Consider the following 23,382-nt stretch of genomic DNA (forward strand, 5'->3'; position numbering starts at 1 on the left):
GCAAGACATAGCTCTTGCATCCAAGGGGCTTAGAATTGAGGGTGTTCCAGGCCGTTCTGAAGTCTAACCTAGATTCTTAGCTTTACCCCCGCTCTCCCAGCTGGCCTGTACATCTGCTGAGCCCTGGCAAACACAAATACAGCTACATAGCAGTCACACGAAGTTATATAATTTTAGTCCTTTTCAGCAAAGGTAGTTCATTAAATGTATAATTAAAGGTTGACTTAATTTTGATACCTGGGTAAGAGGTTATTACAAAGAAATTCTCGAATCAGAAGAAACTATTCGTCAAGCCATGTGCCTCAATTTTTGGTTCAGAAAGTATGGTTCCTGTAACTATGCAAGTCGTCTTTTCCTAGCTACCATGCTTCTGGAAATGTATCTGCCTCCCTCCTTCCCATGTCTTCATGTTTATTCCCTTATCTTCTGCAGCCTCTGGTGCTGTTGATGGAGTGGCCCGAAGCCACCAATTTTGCCTGCCTGATCGCGGGGTACTGCCGCCTCCTGCTGGATTCCAGGAAGATGGTCTTCTCCAGGCCTGCCAGCCAGCCCCTTCCACCTCCAATGATCAAGGCAGGTAGGGCTCAACCTCGGTTGGTTTTTCGTGTGTCAGAGGCCCTTTGGACCCTGGAGACACGGAGGGAAGAACTTCTCTGCCTTAGTGTTCACCCCGTGCCCACAGTGCCTGATTTGCCAGTATTCTAGCTGGCATAGCCCAGTGGGAAAGACAGCTGGCCTTCACACGTACCTGTTCTACAAAGGATACCTGTGACAACATTGTGATTGAGTCAGCCAATGAATGTATGATTAAAAGAGCAAACATGATAAATAGAGATGATTAAATAATTGCATTGGATCTAAGGCAAAGCTTTACAGGTGCAGAGAGCTAGAGGATATTTGCAGGTTTTCTGGCTCATATGAAGTGGAGATGAAAATGAGTATTAAGGTGTGAGGAAAAAGAGGTGACTCAAAGAGCAGGTACTCCATGTATTAGACCTAAGGCTCACATAGATGCAGTAAGTGCTCCCCTACCTAGCACCCACAAATCATGAGTGGATCTAAGACTGACACCCAGTAGTTGCACTCCTCACATGCTGAATACTCTCAGTCCACTTGCCCTTGCTGCTTGACTATTTCTTCTTTCTTCAAGGCTGTGGGTTTTCTGAGTAGTCAGATCACACTTTGGGAGGCCAAGGCAGGCAGATCACTTGAGATCAGGAGTGAGACCAGCCTGACCTACATGGTGAAACACTATCTCTACAAAAAAAAAAAAAAGTACAAAAAAATAGGCCAAGCATGGTGGCTTACACCTGTAATCCCAGCACTCTGGGAGGCCAACGTGGGTGGATCACCTGAGGTCAGGAGTTTGAGACAAGCCTGGCCAATATGGTGCCACCCTGTCTCTACAAAAAGTACAAAAGTTAGCCGGGTGTGGTGGTATGTACCTATAGTCCCAGCTGTTTGGGAGGCTGAGGCGGGAGAATTACCTGAACCTAGGAGGCGGAGGTTGCAGTAAGCCGAGATCACACCACTGTACTCCAGCCTGGGTGACAGAGTGAGACTGTCTCAAAAAAAAAAAAATACAAAACATAGCCAGATGTGGTGGTGAGTCCCTGTAATCCCAACTACTTGGGAGTCTGAGACAGGAGAATTGCTTGAACCCAGGAGGCAGAGTTTGCAATGAGCCGAGATCCTGCCGTTGTCCTCCAACCTAGGCAACACAGTGAGACTCCCTCCGAAAAACAAACAAAAACAGTAGTCAGATGAGATATCGATTGAGGTGTTTGAGAGCAGAAACACACTCCTGATGGATGACCCAGACCTAAAGGGCTGTGGACACCCCCGACCCATACACATCTTCTCATCTCTTGTCTCTTCATCACTGTCATCATGACACGGCTGAGTTTACATCTTATGACATTGTCTACAGGAACTAAATGGCAATCTGCCAAACACAGATTTGGGAAAGGAGAGGTGGTCCCAAGGCATATGAAAGAGATTCCACATTTCCATAATTTGGTTGAGGAAGAAATTAAAAAGAAAAGAAAGAAAGAGATTCCACATAGAAAAGGAAAGGAAATGACAGAATAGTGAGAAACCAGGGGGCTGAGTTGCTGCGTGTCTCCAGGTGAACAGCTCTGAAGAGGTGGCCATACTAGCAAACCTACAGATGGCTGAATGATGGAAAAGCCAACATTAGCATTAGCACTGTTACTTCTGGTCTTCCTCTCTCGAATTCCATCCAAGTAAACTCTACCTCATACTGAGCAGGCTAGAGAGGAAGAAAAGGAAAAGGGAAGATAAAGTGAAGAACCTGGAGCCCAGCCAAGGACAAAATATGACAGTGAAGATTATTTAGGGGGAATACATTTTCAAAAGGCACTGCAGGTGGCTCTGTAGTCCCACCCTGTCTAACAAATGGTTATTTGTCATACCATCAACACCCTAGCCAATGCTAGCCCCAAGTATTCCCCTTGCTCTGGGCATAGTGGTACCAAGGGGGCTCTGGGGCTCTGGGGATAGTGGCACCAGGCACAAGAGGGATATGTGCTTCCTGTGTTCCTGTAGTCTCACTGAACACATTCCAACATTCTGTGTTGCTTTTCCAAAGGCAAATCTGTTTCCTTGCATTCTCTACGGGCTAAGCATGGCTTTGGAACACCCCCCTGCCGCCACCTTCCTGGCTCCTGAGAACTGTCTTGGGCCTGCAGAAATATGGGGGCTCAGGTTGCCTCTAGCACAGGGCCACTGTGTCCATGCAGGAGCCAGATGGACCACTGTGATGTCTCTGTTTTTGCAGTATTTCTCCTTCTTGGGGTAGAAATAATCAGCTCAGGGGTAGAGACCTAGAGAAAGTTCTGCTCTTCCTTCCCTATCTCTTCTGGTCAGAAACATGAGAACTTGAACTAGGCATCATCTCCCCAGGTGTATGGTTTAATGCTTGGGCCCCATTTCTTAGATTTGTGAACTACTAGGTGCTGTTAGTGGGTGGAGTGGGGTGGAGTGAGCCTCATGGCTCTACCTGAGTTCACTGAGCTGCCACTGCCCCAGCAAAGTTCTAGGACTTGGTGTGCACATTTTGTCTCATGGCCTCTAAGAAGGGAAGGGCACCACTGAGGAGACCTCTGTTCAGGTTACAGTGAAGGGATTATCAGTTCCTGGTGTTGTAGACTTTTAGGACCAAGGTCCAAAATTGAAATCAATTTCCTACACCAGGCCTTACTTTCAGTCCAGAACAGAAGCCCCAATGCCAACTGTTGTTCCTTAACAAAAGCCAGTAGAGAATAGGCATCCTCCCAACCTCATCTGGGCTTTTCTCCCAGGGTCCAAAGCCACAGCCCACTTAGGTCCTGGTCTCTCAGGAAAGGGAGGGAGAGGTCTGGCCAGCTCTATTCTTGTCCCACAGCAGCTGCTAGTTGTTAGCAAGTCCAACTCAGGGCTCAGCCTATTGGGCCTACAGAATGAAGTTAAAGCAGCAAGTGGGAAAGTGAAAACATCACCTTCCTTCAAGTCTCAGAAACAACAAAAAAAAGAATGGGAACATAGTAGGGAAGAGAGTCCTTCTTGGGCTTTATCTGTAGCTTCACCAAAGGTACTACACTTATTCACTCAACAAACCAAGCACTCATCATGCCAGGTGCAGAAGATGCAACCATGAATAACAGACATGGTCCCTATGATCCTTGCCTTCACATAGCTTACAATCTAGTAGAGGGGAAATATAGACAGATGATTAAAAAGATAAGGCCAATAAGGTAAGTACCTTTGCATTTATATATGAGAGATTCAACAGATACAACAGAACAGCCCCTGGGTTTGAGAGCCCAGGAAGGCTCTTAGCTCAGAGAAAGGCCCAGAAAAATGCCAGTTCTCTGTCTGTAATGAGGTGGTGGGCAACCCAAAGGCAGCTACCATCTTTCTGCAGCCCTGAGCTCCCTGTATCCTCAGGCAATTCAAGAAAAAAGGCTTTGAGGGCTCCAGTTAGGGCCTCAGTTGGAGGAACTCACTCTACATCCTCTACCATTGTTAGAAAACAGTTTGGGCTGGTGAATTAAATATTTTGGTTAATGCTACTATATATCTTATGAGTGGCTTACCAATTTTCATGTAGTTAAAATCCAGCAACATGTACGAAGTACTAAAGTAAGACTGAACATAATAGACTTTGTTTTGGTTGATTCAGAAAGAACATGAGGTTCTTGCAAGGCCTCTAGGTCGTCGTTATATAAACCAGTGATTATTGGACTATAGAAGAGAACAGGATCAAGTACTAGAATGCTGGTTGAGTCAATGTCACACTGACCGTATGTTTTATATATAAAAATAGACTGCATGTTTTCAAACATAATTCCAGTTGAATCACCATCGTGTTCTTTGCAAGCATTTTTTTCTAGTCAGTCTTCTAAGTGACTGAGTACAGAGGGATAGACTAGGGCAGCCCCCTTGGGGAAAGCTGATGAGCAATTTACAACATATTTGCAATCTGGGAGGCATATTGTTCCAGACATCAGCCAGCCGCACCTGGCTTTACTGGCATTTCTAATCTTCTGCCAGGAGGAGATTTGGGCTTCTCCAGGAACATTTTGTCCTCTGATCTGGAAGTCATATTACCAAGTGATGGACAGGGCATTACTTGGCCTGGACAGTCTAGCGCTTAGAGATGTTTCCATCTTGCAGGGAGGGAAGCCACTCTTAGAACTCCAGCCCTTGCCTGAGAGGAGTCACCATCTGCTTATTGGGAATGCTGCTGGGAGCTACCTTTGATGGCAGCTTATCAGCAGACTGGCTATCCTGATTGTTCAGCTGTCTCATAGGTAGTTAGCACCTGGTACATCCCCAGGACCTGTGGACAATGTCTTGGGGTAAAGAGACATCATAAACTTATAGTTCATACTCTTGACTGAGTGCTCCCCTGCAGCACTTATCCTAAGTCTCAGAGGCCTGGATGGAGGGTAATTAAATAATATTTCCCCCACTGATCCAGAGTTCCCTAGATACGGTAAAGCCCGATAAGGCCTGAACCAACCCCACTTATTGAATCCGTGTTTAAAGGGGCAATATGGTTTATGGAAAATTGCAAGAGCTTGAGATCTGAAGTTACACAGACTTGGGTTCCAGTCCCTGTTTTGCCATATCTTAACTAAGTGATTATGACTAAATGCCAGAAACTTAGTCTCAATTTCATCATCTGTAAAATAAGGATAATACTATCATCTACTTCATGAGGAATTTGACAGGACTGTGTGAGATGATACAGCACATAAAGTCCCTTCACAATACAGAGCACCCTTTTTTGCTCTTTTTGTTTGTTTTTTGAGACAGAGTCTCACTCTGTCACCCAGACTGCAGTGCAATGGCCTAATCTCAGCTCACTGTGACCTCTGACTCCTGGATTCAAGCAATTCTCCTGCCTCAGCCTTCAGAGTAGCTGGGACTACAGGCATGTGCCACCATACCTGGCTAATTTTTTGTATTTTGAGTAGAGATGGGGTTTTGCCATGTTGGCCAGGCTGGTCTTGAACTCCTGACCTCAAGTGATCTGCCTACCTTGACCTCCCAAAGTGCTGGGATTACAGGCATGAGTCACCACACCTGGCCATCTTTTTATTTATTAATGCATCTGTCATAGTGTGTGTGAAGTGGTAGCTCATTATGCTTATGATTTAGTTTCCTGATGGCTAATGACGTTGAACATCTTTTCATGGGCTTATTGGCCACTTGTATATCTTCTTTAGTGAAATATCTATTCAAATCATTTGTCCATTTTTAAATTGGACTATTTCACCATAAATGTGAGGGGTTATTTGTGAACTCTGAATTCTACTGCCTTGATCTATATGTCTATTCGTATGCCATCACTATACGGTCTTGATTACTATGGCTTTGTAGTGAATTTTGAAATCAGAAAGAGTGAGTCATCCTGCTTTGTACTTCTTTTTCAAAATTGTTTTGACTATTCTGGGTCTCTTGTGATTCTATATTAATTCTTGAATTAGCTGTCAATTTCGACAAAGTCAGCTGGGATTTTGATAGAGACTGTTGAATCTATAGATCAATTTGGAAAGTACTATCATTATAACAATATTTATTAAGTCTTCCAATCTATAAGCAGAGAATATATTTCCATTTAGTTAAATCTCCCTTAATTTCTTTCATAAATGTCTTATAGTTTTCAGTGTACAAATCTTGCTCCTTTTTTATTTTTCTTCTTTTTTATTTCTTTTTACTTTAAGTTCCAGGATACATGTGCAGAACATGCAGCTTTGCTATATATGTATACGTGTACCAAGGTGGTTTGCTGCTCCTATTGACCCGTCCTCTAAGTTCCCTCCCCTCACCCCCAAGCCCCCAAGAGTAACTGGTGTGTGTTGTTCCCCACACTGTGTCCATGTTTTCTCATCATTCAGCTCCCACTTATGAGTAAGAACATGTGATGTTTCGTTTTCTGTTCCCGTGTTAGTTTGCTGAGGATGATGGTTTTCAGCTTCATCTATGTCCCTACAAAGGACATGAACTCATTCTCTTTTATGGCTGCATAGTATTCCATGGTGTATATGTATCACATTTTCTTTATCCAGTCTATCATTGATGGGCATTTGTGTTGGTTCCATGACTTTGCTCTTGTAAATAGTGCTGCAATAAACCTATGTATGCATGTGTCTTTATAGTAAATTATTTATATTCCTTTGGGTATATATACCCAGTAATGGGATTGCTGGGTCAAATGGTATTTCTGGTCATAAACCCTTCAGGAATTGCCATACTGTCTTCCACAATGGTTGAACTAAACTACACTCCCACCAACGGTGTAAAAGCATTCCTATTTCTCCACAGCCTCACCAGCATATATTGTTTCCTGACTTTTTAGTAATCACCATTCTGACTGGCGTGAGATGGTATCTTATTGTGGTTTTCATTTACATTTTTCTAATGATCAGTGATGGTAAGCTTTTTTTCATGGTTTTTTTTTTTCGCCTCATAAATGTCTTTTTTTTTTTTTTTGAGAAGTGTCTGTTCATATTCTTTGCCCACTTTTTTATGGTTTTTTTCTTGTAAATTTGTTAACGTTTCTTGTAAATTCTGGGTATTAGACCTTTATAAGATGGATATATTGCAAACGATTTCTCCCATTCTGTAGGTTGCATGTTCTCTCTGATGATAGTTTCTTTTGCTGTACAGAAGCTCATTAGTTTAATTAGAGCCCATTTGTCAATTTTGGCTTTTGTTGCAATTGCTTTTAGTGTTTTTCTCAAGAAATCTTTGCACATGCCTATTTCCCAAATGTCCCCCTAGGTTTTCTTCTAGATTTTTTATGGTTTGGGGTTTTACATTTAAGTCTTTAATCGATCTTGAGTTAATTTTTGTATAAGGTGTAAGAAAGGGGTCCAGGTTCAGTTTTCTGCATATGGCTAGCCAGTTTCCCAGCACCATTTATTGAATAGGAGATCCTTAGGATTGTCTTGGCTATACAGGGTCTTCTTTAAGAATGTTGAATATTGGCCTGCAATCTCTCTTTTTTTGTGTGATAGGGTCTCACTCTATTGCCCAGGCTGGTGTGCAGTGGCACAGTCTTGGCTCACTGCTACCTCCGCCTCCCAGGTTCAAGTGATTCTACTGCCTAAACCCCCCGAGTAGCTGGAAGTATAGGCACATGCCACCACACCCGGCTAATTTTTGTATTTTTAATAGAGACAGGATTTCTAGTCGGCCATCTTGACCCCACCTGCTCCTCCTTTTTAAATTTATAGCTAGTTAAATAATAAAAAAGTCAAATTTTAAAAAGACAAATTAGTAAGTAAAATATGGTTTAAATAATAAAAAATAAGTACATTTATAACTATTTTTTTCTTTTTTATGTTATTGTAAATAGAAGGGCTTCCTAATTTTATTTTCAGGTTGTTTGTTGCTAGTGTATAAAAATAGAATTGATTTTTGTATATTGAACTTGTAACCTGCAAGAGATAGTTTTATTTTTTTCCTTTCTAATCTGGATGTCTTATATTTCCTAATTGCCCCAGCTAGAACTTTCACTTATATATAGTGTTGAATGGAAGTGGTGAGACTATCTGGACAGACCCCAGACTTAAAAAGAAAAAAGAAATGGTGAGAATGGACATTCTGATCTTCTTCCTGATCTAAGCTTTTATCCTTTCATTTGAATCAAGTATGATGTTAGCTGTGAGTTTTATATAGATAACCTTTATCATATTGAGGAAGTTCCCTTTTATTTCTAGTTTATTGAGTGTTTTTTCATGAAAGGGTGGTAGATTTACGTTTTTATTTATGTTTTTGTGCATCTGTTGAGATGATCATGTAGTTTTTTATCCTCTAGTCTATTAACATGGTGTCTTATATTGATTTTTTGGATGTTAAAGCAACCTTGCATTACTGCAATAAATCCCACTTGGTCATGGTGTATAATTCTATTTATATGTTGCTGGATTCACTTTGTTAGTATTTATACACCACTGGGTCATGGTGTATAATTCTTTTTAGATGTTGCTGAATTCAGTTTGCTGGTATTTTGCTGAGGAACTTAGTGTCTGTATTCATGAAAGACATTGGTCTGTAGTTTTCTTATGACATCTTTGTCTGGTTTTGCTTTAAGATAGTACTGGCCTCATACAATGAGTTAAGAAGTGTTCTCTTCCCTTGTTTTTTGGAAGGGTTTGTGAAGGATTGGTATAAGTGCTTCTTTCAGCATTTGGTAAAATCCACTAGTGAAGTCATCTGGGTCTGGGCTTTTTTGGGGGTGAGGGAGGATTTTTAATTCTGATCTCAATTTCTTTTCCCATTATTGTCTATTCAGATTTTCTGTCTTCTTGAATCAGTTTTGGCAAATTGTATATTTCTTTTTTTTTTTTTTTTTTTGGAGATAGCGTTTAGCTCTTGTTGTCCAGGCGGGAGTACAATGACAGAATCTCGACTCACTGCAACCTCCACCTCCTAGGTTTAAACAATTCTGCCTCAGCCTCCTGAGTACCTGGAATTACAAATATGTGCCACCATGGCTGGCTAATTTTTTGTATTTAGTAGAGACGGGGTTTCACCATGTTGGTTGGGCTGGTCTTGAACTTCTGATCTCAGGTGATCCACCCGCCTCAGCCTTTCAAAGTACTGGGATTAGAGGCGTGAGCCACTGTGCCTGGCCCAAATCATATATTTCTTTTTTTTAGACAGAGTTTCGCTCTTGTTACCCAGGCTGGAGTGCAATGGCGCGATCTCGGCTCACCGCAATCTCCACCTCCTGGGTTCAGGCAATTCTCCTGCCTCAGCCTCCCGAGTAGCTGGGATTACAGGCACACGCCACCATGCCCAGCTAATTTTTTGTATTTTTAGTAGAGACGGGGTTTCACCATGTTGACCAGGATGGTCTCGATCTCTTGACCTCGTGATCCACCCGCCTCGGCCTCCCAAAGTGCTGGGAATACAGGCTTGAGCCACCGCGCCCGGCCCCAAATTGTATATTTCTAAGAATCTGTTCATATTATTTAGGCTATCCAGTTGTTATAAACTTATTCATCATATTCTCTTATAATCAATTCCATATCTGTAGGGTCAGCAGTGATATTCTTTCTTTCATTCCTGATTTTAATAATTTGAGTCTTCTCTTTTTTGTTTGATCTTTTCAACTAAAGGTTTGTTGATGGTACTGACCTGTTCAAAGCACCAACTTTTAGTTTCATTGATTTTCCCTATTGTTTTTCTATCCTCTATGAATTTCCTTCTGCTTGCTTTGGGTTGTTTGCTATTCTTTTTCTGCCTTTATTTTTGTTTTGCGTTTAATTTTTGTATGTACATAGTAGGCTTATATATTTATGGGGCACGTGAGATGTTTTCAGATAGGCATGCAATGTGAAGTAATCACATCATGGAGAATGGGGAATCCATCCTCTCAAGCATTTATCCTTTCTTTGTGTTACAAACAATCCAATTATACTCTTTTAGTTATTTTATGTTATTTTTATTTCAATGATTTTTAGGGAACAGGTGGTGTTTGGTTACATGGATAAATTCTTCAGTGATTTCTGAGATTTTGGTGTACCCAACACCTGAGCAGTATACCCTGTGCCCAATGTGTAACTTTTTATCTCTTACCCCCCCACCCTTCCCCCCAAGTCCCCAAGGTCCATCCTATCATTTTTATGCCTTTGCATCCTCATAGCTTAGCTCCCACTTACAAGTGAGAACATACAATGTTTGGTTTTCCATTCCTGAGCTACTTCACTTAGAATAATAGTCTCCAACTTCATCCAGGTTGCTGCAAATGCCATTATTTCACTGCTTTTTATGGCTGAGTAGTATTCCATTGTTTGTGTTTACCACGTTTTACTCTACAGTCATACCACCCTGAATGTACCCAGTCTCATCCATACACACACACACACACACACACACACACACACACACCATATTTTCTTTTTTAAATTTTTTAAAATATTTATTAATTTTTTTGAGATGGAATCTCACTCTGTTGCCCAGGCTGGAGTGAAGTGGTGCAATCTCGGCTCCAAAAGTGCTGGAATTACAGATATGAGCCACTGTGCCCAGCTGTACCACATTTTCTTTATCTACTTGTTGATTGATTGGCATTTGGGCAGGTTCCATATTTTTGCAATTGTGAATTGTGCTGCTATAAATGTGCATGTGCAAGTGTCTTTTTCATATAATGACTTCTTTTCCTCTGATTAGATACCCAGTAGTGGGGTTGCTGGATCAAATGGTAGATCTACTTTTAGTTTTTCAAGGAATCCCCATACTGTTTTCCAGAGTGGTTGTACTAGTTTACATTCCTACTAGCAGTGTAAAAGTGTTCTATTTTCACCACACCCACACCAACATCTATCATTTTTTTATTTTTAAATTATGATCATTCTTGTAGGAGTAAGGTGGTATTGCATTGTAATTTTGCTTTGCATTTCCCTGATTATTAGTGATGTTAGCATTTTTCCATATGCTCATTGGCCATCTGTGTATCTCCTTTTGAGAATTGTCTATTCATATCCTTAGCCAGCTTTTTGATGGGATTGTTTGGTTTTTTTCTTTGCTGATTTATTTGAGCTCCTTGTAAATTCTGGATATTAGTCCTTTGTAGGATGCATGGGTTGCAAAGATTTTCTCCCACTCTGAGGGTTGTCTGTTTACCCTGCTGATTATTTATTTTGCTGTGCAGAAGCTTTTTTGTTTAATTAAGTCCCATTTATTTATTTTTGTTTTTGTTGCATTTGCTTTTTGGTTCTCAGTCATAAAGTCTTTGCTTAAGCCAGTGTCCTGAAGACTTTTTCCAGTATTATCTTCTGGAATTTTTATGGTTTGGGGTCTCAGATTTAAGTCTTTGATCCATCTCAAGTTGATTTATATATAAGGTGAGAGATGAGGATCCAGTTTCATTCTTCTACATGTGGCTTGCCAATTATTCCGGCACCATTTGTTGAATAGGGTGTTCTTTCCCCACTTTGTTTTTGTTTGCTTTGTCCAAGATCAGTTGGCTGTATTTGGCTTTATTTCTGGGTTCTCTATTCTGTTCTATTGCTCTATGTACCTACTTTTATACTAGTACCATGCCTTGTAGTATAGTTTGAAGTCTGGTAATGTGATGCCTCGAGATTTGTTCTTTTTGCCTAGGATTACTTTGGCTATGCAGGCTCTTTGTTCGTTCCATATACATTTTAGGATGGTCTTTTATAGTTCTCTGAAGAATGGTGATGGTGTTTTGATGGGAATTGCACTGAATTTGCGGATTGCTTTTGGCAGTATGTGCATTTCCACAATATTGATTGTGCCCATCCATGAGCATGGGCTGTGTTTTCATTTGTTTGTGTCATCTATGATTTCTTTCAGCAGTGTTTTATAGTTTTCCTTGTAGAGGTATTTTACCTCCTTGGCTAGGTATATTCCTAAGTATTTTAATTTTTTACAGCTATTATAAGAGGGGTTGAGTTCTTGATTTGATCCTCATCATGGTCACTGTGTTGGTGTATAGCAATGCTACTGATTTGTGTACGTTGATTTTGTATCCTGGAACTTTATTGAACTCATCTATCAGATCTAGGAGCTTTTTGGATGAGTCTTCAGAGTTTTCTAGGTATATGATCTTATCATCGGTGAACAGTGACAATTCGACTTCCTCTTTACTGATTTGGATGCCCTTTATTTCTTTCTCTTGTCTGATCACTCTGGCCCTTTTAGTTATTTTTAAATGTACAATTACGTTATGATTGACTATAGTCACTCTATTGTGTTATCAAATAGTAGGTCTTATTCATTCTTTCTATTTAGTTTGCTCTTCTTTTTCTGGTTTCTTAAGGTGAAGTGGAAGTTTATGGTAATTCATATGAAATCTTTCTTCTTTTTTAACTTAGGCACTTTCAGCTATAGATTTCCCCTTTAAGAACTATTGTAGGCCTGGCATGGTGGCTCACTCCTGTGATCCCAGCACTTTGGGAGCCAAGGTGGGTGGATCACTTGATGTCAGGAGTTTGAGACCAACCTGACCAACATAGTGAAACCCCATCTCTAGTAAAAATACAAAATTAGCCGGGCATAGTGGTGCACACCTGTAATGCCTGCTACTTGGGAGGCTGAGGCAGGAGAATCTCTTGAACCCAGGTGGCAGAGGTTGCAGTGGGCTGAGATTGCACCACTGCACTCCAGCCTAGGCAACAAGAGTGAAACTTCGTTTCAAATAAATAAATACATACATACATACATACTTTAGCTAGATCCCATAAATTGTGGTATGCTGTATTTTCATTTTTATTCATCTCAAAGTATTTTCAAATTTCTCCTGTGAGTCCTTCCTTGACACCTTGGTTATTTAAGAGTGTTTTGGCTGAGCACAGCGGCTCATGCCTGTAATCCCAGCACTTTGGGAGGCCGAGGCAGGCAGATAACTTGAGACCAGAAGTTTGAGACCAGCCTGGCCAACATGGTGAAACCCCATGTTTACCAAAAATACAAAACTTAGCTGGGCATGGTGGCAGGTACCTGTAATCCCAGCTACTTGGGAGGCTGAGGTGGGAGGATCACTTGAGCCCAAGAGATGGAGGTTGCAGTGAGCCAAGATCGCACCACTACCCTCCAGCCTGGGTGACAGAGCAAGACCCTGTATCAAAAAAAATTCTAAAGGAGAGTTTTGTTTAATTTCTACTTGTGAATTTCGAAGACTCCCTTCTGTTATTGAATTCTAATTTAATTATGTTGTGCTCAGAAAATATATTTTGTATGATTTTATTCCTTTTAAGTCTACTAAGATTTATTTACACCTTCACAATAGTGTTCCATATGCACTTAAGAAGAATGTCTATTCTGCTACTGTCAGGTAGACAGTTCTACAGTTTTTGGTTAGGTCTATTTTTATTTATAGTATTGTTCAGGTCCTCTGTTTACTTGTTGATATTCTGCTTAGTTGTTTTATCCATTATTGAAAGTGGAGTATTGGCCAGATGGGGTGGCTCATGCCTGTAATCCCTGCACTTTGGAAGGCCAGGGCAGGTGGATCATTTAAGGTCAGGAGTTTGAGACCAACCTGGCCAACATGGTGAAACCCTATTTCTAACAAAAACACAAAAAATTAGCCGGGTGTGGTGGCAGGTGCCTGTAATCCCAGATACTCAGGAGGCTGAGGCAGGAGAATCACCTGAACCCAGGAAGCAGAGGTTGCAGTGAGCTGAGATCATCACACCACTGCACTCTAGCCAGGGCAACAGGGTGAGACTCCATCTCAGGGATTTAAAAAAAAAAGCAAGCAAAGAGAGCGGAATATTGAAGTCTCCTACTACTGTTGCTGAATTGTGTATTTTTCCCTTCAATTCTATCAGTTTTTTCTTCCTGTATGTGGGGGTTTTGTTGCTAGGTGCCAGTGCTGTGGTTTTGTCATAGGTCTGAGCTCTAGTGAAAGACAACACTGGCACACTGACTCTGTCAAACTGGAGTTTGAGAGGCATTTTGAAGTCTTGTTTTCCAGCATCTTGACCACCATGATGAGCTTTAAGGGTAATGGCTAAAAACACAGGTTTCGAAGTCCTTCAGACCTAGGCTCAAATCCAGTCTACTACTCGGTCTGTGTAACCTTAGGTGAGTCAGTTTCTTTCTCCGTAAAATGGGGATGATAATAACTACCTCATTGGGTTGTTATGAAGATTAAGTAGGATCATGTATATTAGGACCTGGGCCTAACTTAGTGCTTGTTTGTCATCTTTCTGGCTGTAGTCTGAGTATATTCTCATAGATAACATGGGGAAGGACTCCAAAAACAGTGAGAGAAGCTATTCACAGATAAAGCATTTGCTATAGATAATTCTCAGATGCACACACCTACCATCATTAAGAGTGGCTGCTGAGAGCATTTGCCACATGTATGTGTGGCAGGTAGGGCTGGCCCTTCATGAATACAGAAAGGAATAAAATTTGAAGAATTATAAGAATGCTTCCCCTGCCCTCCTGTCGCATATGACATCCCAGCTATCTCTCATATACTTTACACATTCAGATCCTGGAATTCTGCTATATGGCATTATTCTTTTAGGATCCCTCCATGAACAGGCCTCTTTGAAATGCAAACTCTTCGGCATTCTATGTAGTCTGTTTAACAGGTTCCGACTAAAGCATTAGTAACTTGTCAGATCTATTTCCTTCTGCTAGAAGAGATTCAAGATAACAGGAACAACAGAGCACTTGTGGTTGGAAAACCTCTGAAAAGGGGTGGGGGCAGGGGCAGGAACAGTTCCAATGGGGACATACGTTTACTGCTGACTCGCAGACCAGGAGTTTCCATGTAAGAGTCCAGCTACGCCCGGATACCAGGCCCTAAACTAAGGTGTTCACTCCCACCCTTACCATACCCCATGCCTTTTACCATTTCAGAGGTGATGGGGCCATTAGCAGCTCAGGTTATTAGACTCTACTCACTCTACTTTCAGGGTCAGCAGTAGCATAGCTTGTCAACTTCCCTACCCCTAATCTCTGGCAGCCAGGTAATGCTTTATCTTGGGACCTGCCACTTGGTCGTGCTGCGGAGACATGAGCCAGAGATGGCAAGAAAGCTCAGTCACATTCCTCAGCACCAGGCTCATCTGCTGATTCTCTTTCTGGGTTTAGATTACATGCACAGCGCCCACCGCCCTGTCACTGGGGGCCACCTGGGGAAAAAGGAGAGTAGTTATGTGGGCAGCGTGGGCACCAGCCCCAGGAAATCGAGCCGCTGCACTCCCCCGCCTGCCGACTCTGAGCTTGTCAGCTTCTGCTACCTCCATATGCGGGAACAAAGGAAGGAGCAGGAAAGCCGGACAGATGTCAACGAGAACCTAATATTCTTTGAGGAGACCAGGCCCCGGACCAAGTCTGACCCCACATCCAAAAGCTCTGGCCAAGGTTATGAGGTAGTCCCCGATGACTTTGATGCAGCTAGCCTAGACCACGAGCCTTGTGCCAGCAGGGCCCGGTCCTACACCTTGGACAATTCCCTTGGGGCTGAAGCCCTGAATTTCTACTGTGACTCTTGCAAAGCAAAACTCCAGGAGCAGCTGGGCCCTCGCAAAGGTGGGAAGCCTGGCTCCTCTCGTGACAATATAGTAGATTTGATGTCCCTCCCACCACCTGGGAGTGAGGAGGAGGAGGAGGAGGAAGATGAGACAACTTCTCTGTTGCCTGCCATTGCTGCCCCACCCCCTGGTTTCCGAGACAACAGCTCTGATGAGGATGACCCCAAGCGCCGGGCTGTCCAGAGCCAGGAGCAAGGACGCCACCTGCGTGGGCTTCTTTACGATGAGATTCCAGTGACATTGATTGACAGTGTGCAGACCCGGACAGTTCGAGATCATGCCCAGGAGCTAGATGATGCCCTGGTGTCCACTCTGCAGGCTCTGGAAGCCCTGGCTGCATCCGAGGATGGACCACACCCACCACCCCCACAGGCTGCAGGTAATGACCCATTCCTTCTCTTTCTTTCCTCTCCCTTCTCCTGTCCAGGAAGGGCCAGTAGGTAACATTTTTGTCTTCACAAGTAGATGTTAGAGTCACTGAGATATGTCAGGGAAGTGGATGGACCAAACAAAGGTTGTTTAGATAGGGTCAGAGGAGCATCCATGTTACAGTAGGGAGCAGCTGCTCAGCTCTAGCTAGAGTTCTGGCTCTCACCATTGCATCTCTTTGGAAATGCCTTACAGATAGATTGCAAGGATTGGGGTGATGACAACTAGGGATGCAAGCCAGGTTGGGGGATCAGAGAAAAACTGTGAGAGATGTAGAAGACAGGCGAAGAACATCCAGCATGCACATGATTGAAAGTAAAGCGAAACTACCAACTTGCTACCTAGTGAACTGGGACCCGGGGAGCCAAGGACCATCACTGTTCACTGCTGAGGTCTTTATCCTGTCTAAGAACATGGGCTCTGAATCAGATCCACCCAAGTCCTGGTTTCTTCAATCATTGTCAGTGTAACCTTTGGCAAGGCACTTACTCTCTCTGAGCCTCATTTTTGTCATCTTAAATGAGTTTTATAACAGTAGTTCTATCACATGGGGTTGTCATAAGGATTGAATGAAATCATTCATGCAAAGCACGTAAGCACTGCCTAGCACACAGTAAGGCCTCAGTAAGTGGTCGCTATTGTTGCAACATATTAGTTAGTAGGAGAATCGTACAACATGCATGCTGTTCCCTGTTACAGACACACGTACATCCATCTTGTGGACAAACTCATATTAGACATGTACCCATAGTCACACAAATGTCCCTCCATACATATACGCCTTAAAAAAAAAAGAGAAGAGGGCTGGGCGCAGCGGCTCACATCTGTAATCCTAGCACTTTGGGAGGCTGAGGTGGGTGGATCACTTGAGGCCAGGAGTTCAAGATTAGCCTGGCCAACATGGTGAAATCCTGTCTCTACTAAAAAGAGAAAAAGCACCTGGGTGTGCTGTTTTCTCAGCTACTCAGGAGGCTGAGGCAAGAGAATCACTTGAACCTGGGAGGTGGAGATTGAAGTGAGCCAAGATTTCACCACCCTACTCCAGCCTGGGTGACAGAGTGAGACTCCATCTCAAAAGAAAAAAAAAGAGAAGAGGTAAATGACACAGCAACAGAAAAAGAATAGGGAGGAATAGGGACCATGAGAAAGCATGTGAGGCAGGGAAAAGTGTAGACAGGGAGGGTAAAGGGATTGGGGTCTGAGGGAACCTGCCTTTTCTGTGTGTGAGGACACCCTTGACATTGGGCAGCCCCCGTGTATTTGGCCCCCAGAGCTGGCATTTCTCTTTGCTCAAGTCTGGAGAGAGTGCTAGCTGCTCCCAGGCTTGAGTCCCATGTGGCTGCTGGAGAGCAGACAAGCTCAGCTAAATGGCCTCAGCTGCAATGACTGTAGGCCGGCCTGGCCAGATGAGGAGGGATAGAGAGGGGCCTCTCTTTGCCAGCCCCCTTTAGGATAATTAACAAAAATGTCCTAGCTGTTGAATCTAAAAATAGTTGTGATTAGCATGGTGTTTTGCATGTGATTTGCATGGTAATTTGCCATCAAACTGCCCAGATCCCCTCTCCACCTCTTTTGTTTCTGTTTTGGATTCCAGTCTTTCACCCCCTTCTTACAGCTTTCCCCTCTTTGTCCCCTCCCCTCCACTCCGCCCACCTTCAGCCCTGCATTCTCACCAGGCCTGACTGGTTTTCTCCAGCTGGAAATACTGCTGGCTAACCTTGGCCTCCATGCACTCTCTAAAGAGTCAGCCCTCCGTATCTGAGGGTTCTGCATCCGATGATTCAACCAACCACAGATCAAAAATATTCGAAAAAAAAGAAATATGTCTATACTGAACATCTACAGATTTTTCTTGTCACTACTCCCTAACAAAACAGTATAACAACTGTACGTAGCATATACGTTGTATTAGGTATTATAAGTAATCCAGAGAGGATTTAAAGTACGTGGGAAGATGTACATAGGTTACATGCAAATACTGTGCCATTTCATATCAGGGACTTGAGCATCTGCAAGTTTTGGAATCTTCGGGAGTCCTAGAGCCAATCTCCCATGGATACCGAGGGACAACCGTGTAGAGCTGGAAAAGAACTTGATTTCAGTAAGCGTAACAAGCCCTATCCCTGTTCCTCCAGGTCTGATTGTGCTGGCCACAATCACTCCTGAATCATCGCTGGACTCGGGTCATGAAACCAACTCTTCAGAGCTCACGGACATGTCAGAGATGATGTCAGCCATGAAACAGCACCAGAACACCACCTACTTCCTGGCCCAGCACCTCAACAAGGACAGCCTCCTTGCCCGCAAGGACCTGCCCTTCCGGATCCAGAGCTGTGCAGCCCAGGCTGTTCTCACGGCTCCTTACTCTCTCGGGCGCCCAGATCCCAACCAATCTCTCCAGCCGGTTGCCACAGGCCAGAGTTCTGGCCCGCCCGGCGCCCGGAGGAAGCTACCCCAGTCAGAGGGCCAGGCACAGGGAGAACGAACATACTCCTTGGCAGTGCACCCAGCACTGTCCCCACAGCTTAGTGAACAGAAGAATCTGAGCCTGCTGTCCCCAGTTCCTGAGGACAAAGGGCCTGGCCACACTAGGGCAGGCCTAGAGATGTCACTGAGAACGGCTACATCATCCCTCAGTGAAGAGCAGGTCTCTGAGCTGAGAGAGAACCTGCCCAAGGAGGTCAGGTTGAGCCCCAAGCTTATCCTGGACCCAAAGGGCAGTGTGACCCCAGCCATCATCTCGGCAGCCCTACAGCAGGTGGTTCACAGTAAGAGTCTTGTCACTCCTGGTGGGGCTTTGGGAAATGCCCCCAGCAGGGGTGAGAGAAGGCTGGAGGCCGGCATGGGGAGACCAGAGGTTAGCATGATGAGCAGCAATGCCAATAAGAATTTGAAGTTCAAAATGAGCCCCAGTGCTCCAGAGACCTCACGGAATTCTCAGCCTCAGCTGGGCACAGAGGTCTCTTCCAGCTCCAGAGCACCCACAGGCAGCCGGGCTGACAGCCTGCACCTCTCCCCACAGGAGGACAGGCTGCCTGTTCAAAGTTTCCCTCCCAAAAGCTATCTTTTTCGAGCAAGCCGAGAGTCAGTGGGCAAGCAAGCTACAGGAGAGGTGGCAGGCAAAGGTGGGCCAGAGGGTGGTAAGCCCATCCTACAGAAGCAGGGCACCATCTCCAGCCAAGGGGAGAAGGCACAACTGGAAAGCACACCCAAAAGCAGCAAGCTTGAAGAGACCGGCCTGGTTCCCCGAGCTAGCTACCCTATGGCTCTGCAGAGCCCCAGCTGCCATTCGAGAAGCCACAGCCCCAGCTGCCAGCCCCGTGGCCATAGCCCCATCAGCCAGTCTCGAGGCCAGAGCCCCAGCTGCCAACCTCGAGGCCAGAGCCCATTGAGGTCTCAGGCTGCCAGCCGGCAGGTGAGCACTATGCCCTCTAGGAAGCTTGAAACAACCCTCAATGGAGCCCACTCGACCTCTGAAGGCCCTGCAAAGCCCAAGTCATCCCGAGGTCCTTTCCGGCTACGCAATTTATTCTCTGCCACCTTTCCAACCCGCCAGAAGAAGGAGACAGATGAACGGCAGGCCCAGCTGCAGAAGGTAAAGCAGTATGAGCTGGAGTTCCTTGAGGAACTTCTAAAACCACCAAGCCAGGGGGAGCTGCCAGGCACTGAGTACCTGCAACCTCCAGCGCCTGGCCGCTGTAGCTGCCAGCTCCGCAGCAGCCCTGTGCAGCAGGGGCCTGGCATGTCCCGCGAGCAGAGGCGCAGCTGTGACTGCAAGCGCATCTGCCGGGGGGGCCGGCCACAAGCCGCCCAGACACCAGTGCCCAGCCTCCGGGGTAGGGAAAGGGACAGAGTCCTCCCTACCCAGAGGCAGCCAGAGGCTAGCCCAGGCATGAGCCTCAGCAGCCCCATCAATGTCCGGCGCATTCGTTCTACCAGCCTGGAATCCCGAGAGTGTCGATCAGACCCCGAGAGTGGTGTTTCGTGCCTGACCACGTGTGCCTCAGGGGGCGAGTGTCTGGGAGCTCCCAATTACAGGAAACTGATGCGCCGCTACAGTATCAGTGAGCTGGACCAGGGTGACAGGGCCTCACTGACCTCGGATGTCTACCCACATCTGCCCCTGGGCATGCTGCCCAGGGAGGCCAAGGAGGTAGAGGCAAGCCTTCCCCTAACCTTGGGTCCCAAAAGCAGGTCTCTGGAGTCACCAACCCTGGGAGACCCCTCCTATGTCCAGGTTGCCCCGGAGACCAAAGGCCCCAGACAGATGGCCGTGTTCTCACTGCCCGAGGAGGTGTACCGGAAGCCTGCCGATCTAGACGAGGACAGTGAGAGCAGCAAGTGCTGCTCCATTCGCTACTGCTTCTATTACCGCAAGTGTGACATGGCAGATGATGCCAGTGATGGCAAGGATGAGCTCTCCTACTCAATCCCCATGAAGATCTTGCCCGGCATGAAGTTGGATGAGCAGGTGGTACCTGTGGTGAGCAGGACCCTGCAGGTGCTGGATGCTGCCACCTGCAGCAGCAGCAGCCCTGAGGCCTCCCGCACTCAGGAGATTGACCTCCGTGTGTCCACCTTTGAGGGGAGCCTGGCCAAGATCAACGCTCTGAGGGCCCATGCCTATGGCCTCCCTGATGGCTTCCTGGCTGCCCGACTGGACACCAATGAGCTGCTGACAGTCCTGCGGCAGTGTGTGGCCAGCCCTGAGGCCCGTGCCCCCAAACCCTATGTCTCTCAGATCTCTGAGTATAAGCTCGAGCTAGCTCTCAAGTTCAAGGAGCTCCGGGCCTCCTGCCGCCGTGTGGCCAATGTGGACAAGAGCCCGACTCACATGCTGGCAGCCATCACGGGCAGCTTCCAGGTGCTGAGCAGCCTCATTGAGACCTTCGTGCGGCTGGTCTTCATCGTGCGCTCCGAGGCCCAGCGCCAAGAGCTGCTGGCCAAGGTAGAAGAGGTGGTGAGGAACTACACCTTCCTGTTGCGTGCAGCTGAGGAGTCCACAGCCCGGAACCTTAACCAGCAGCAGCAGCAGCAACAGCAGCAGCAGCAACAGCAGCAGCAACAACAGCAGCAGCAGCAGCAGCAGACGGCAGCAGCTGCAGGGGCAGCCACGGAGCACCCACCAGGCTCCCCAACCTCGGCGACTGTTATGAGCACATTCACCCACTCCTTAAAAACCCTTATTAAGTAGGGCATCTGCCCACACCTGTCCCCCTTCCCCAACCACGGCCCCAGGTTTGAGCTTCTTTGCGGTCCTTGCATCTTGTGGTGAGTGTGTGTGTCTGGTGGGCTAGTCAGGGTCCAAGAGCCCATCAGTCTCCAGGGAGTGGAAACTCCCTTGATTGAGGCTCTCTCTTAAGGGCTGCAGGCTTAGCTGCCGCCCTGGGTGTCCTCACCCCTTCCCCCGGCATCTGCGCCTCACTGTGAGGGCAAAGGCCCCTTGTCACTCTTCTCACAGCAGAGCTGTATTTTATCTCTTCTCTGGGGCTGAGAGGTGACATCAGGCTCACTTCCTGCTCAATCCATGTTGGGCGCTGGGGGAGCCAAGGCCTGCAAGCAGACCCTCAGGCCTTGAGCTCCTCGTGGCATCAGCTAGCCTGCTGGGAGCAGTGGCAGTAGCAGCAGGCCACAGCGCCAAGTCGAGGAGAGAGGGCGCTCGGTCCAGATGTGCCCAACCACCCTGGGCGCACACTCAACTGGTAGGTGCCACCCTGAGGCCTGAACCTGGGTGAGATACCTGCAGAAAACAGCTGCACTAGGCTGTTTGCAGCCACCCAACAGGCTGGCAGCCTGGGGAGCCCTCACCTCCAGGTCCAGTAGCTCCACACCAGCCATCCCCAAAGTGCCCTGCCCCTCACTGATGGGCAGGGCAGCTCAGTCCACTAGGGAGCAAGCATCTGGGATCACCCCACTCGTTTTGGGTAAGGTACCTGGTAAAAACGTCTGCCTGGGGAGACCCAGTGGCAGGCCTAGGAGCCCGCCTGGCCCAGCCCAGCCCAGCGCAGGGCTGTTGCTACAGGCGTGAGGCTCCTCTCTTAACATCTCTCTACCAGACAGACTGTCCTTAGGAGTTTGACTTAGCTGTGGATTGGGGAGGGGGGTGGGGGGAGGGGGGAAGGGGATAGGGGTGGGAGGGGTGTTGATGACTATATCTTAAACTTCTGGAAGCTATCGTGATATGTTAATCCTGAGTATATGCTTTTGGCTGTGTATTGACCCTGTGGATTTGTCTCTCTAAGAAAAGAAGCTGAGCGCCTTACCCGGTGCAGTCCTGCACCTCTTTCTCCCTCTCTGGAGCCATCTGGAAGGGAATTCACACTGTTTAACATCCACCTTGACACACGCCTCCTATTGCCACCACCGCTGCCGCTGCCACCGCTGCCGCTGCCGCCGCTGCCGCCACCACCACCACCGCTGACACCGCTGCCAACCCTCCCCCACCCCACCCCACCCCCGCAACCTTCCTGGGAGTGAAGACACGGAGTCCCTACCAACTGTCCCACTGTAGGGAACAAAGAAAGCCAATGTTTCTTCTGTATAGATTGCTTCTCGTCCACCTCTCCATATCTCCCCATTTCCCATACCCTCGTGCCCTGCGTTTGCCTCTCTTTCATCACTGTGTGAGAGGCCCATGTGAAATCTTTCATTCTGATGTGAGTTTTATAAAGATGTACACTGTGCTTAACCTCTGCCCATCCTTGGTAGCCCCTAGTGCAATAAAGTCTCCCTGAGTGGTGAGTTCTCCCCGCAAGGAGGAGGGGAGCTCCTTCTGCAGAAGCTAGCCCCTCACTTCCTTGCTTCTCCTCCCCCAGGACCAAGTTGTTGAATGGGCCAGAGATGCCGCCAGTGGGGAATCCTTTCCCCTCAGCCACTGCAAGCTGGAGTGCTGACGTGGTCTTCTTCTTCTCCCACCTTCGCCACTCAGCCCCTGCCTGTGTCATTTCACCGCCATCTTTCACCTCTCCCTCAGCCTCACAGAAAGGAAACATTTTCTAATGTCTGTATATAGTATATATACTACATAAAATATATAAATTATATATATATACTAATTTATGTCATGTTTTTCAAGCAAGAGTGATTAAATCTATTCATCCTACTATCCCAATAAGTCTTTGCAGTGCCTCTTTGTGGGTGTCCTTGTGTCCTTGAATTGTTGGTTGGTGGTGGCCCTTTGTGTGCTCCTCCTGGGCCCCTGCTCCCATGTACTGGGCCCTGGTGGGTGATGAGAGCTAAGAACCCTGTTCCTGCCACCTCCCCAAGATGCAGGGGATCCCCTTTACTCCTCTTTGAAGCCTCCTGTTTCTCACAGGAGTTGGAAGTTGTCTACCTCTTTCTCTTGACAGGGCCTCTGGCTCACCTGGCCACCATGGCTGTGACCTCATAGCTGAAAGGTTGGAGGGGGGGC

General features: G+C 46.2%; 1 protein-coding gene across 9 annotated transcripts in view; it reads left to right on the forward strand.

Annotated features, from left to right (window-relative positions):
• FRMPD3 (FERM and PDZ domain containing 3) overlaps positions 1–23,079 on the forward strand; it is a 148,387-nt gene extending 125,308 nt beyond the window's left edge. For all 9 annotated transcript variants that reach the window (XM_035288125.3, XM_078362994.1, XM_078362992.1 and 6 more), the window contains 3 exons: positions 433–577; positions 15,100–15,921; positions 18,107–23,079. In XM_035288125.3, coding sequence (XP_035144016.3) covers positions 433–577; positions 15,100–15,921; positions 18,107–21,165 — 4,026 coding nt within the window. In that variant the 3' untranslated portion in view covers positions 21,166–23,079. The remainder of the gene's footprint in view (positions 1–432; positions 578–15,099; positions 15,922–18,106) is intronic.
• Positions 23,080–23,382: the final 303 nt, after the last annotated feature.

This window comes from Callithrix jacchus, chromosome X, assembly GCF_049354715.1.
Source record: "Callithrix jacchus isolate 240 chromosome X, calJac240_pri, whole genome shotgun sequence".
Lineage (NCBI taxonomy): Eukaryota > Metazoa > Chordata > Mammalia > Primates > Cebidae > Callithrix > Callithrix jacchus.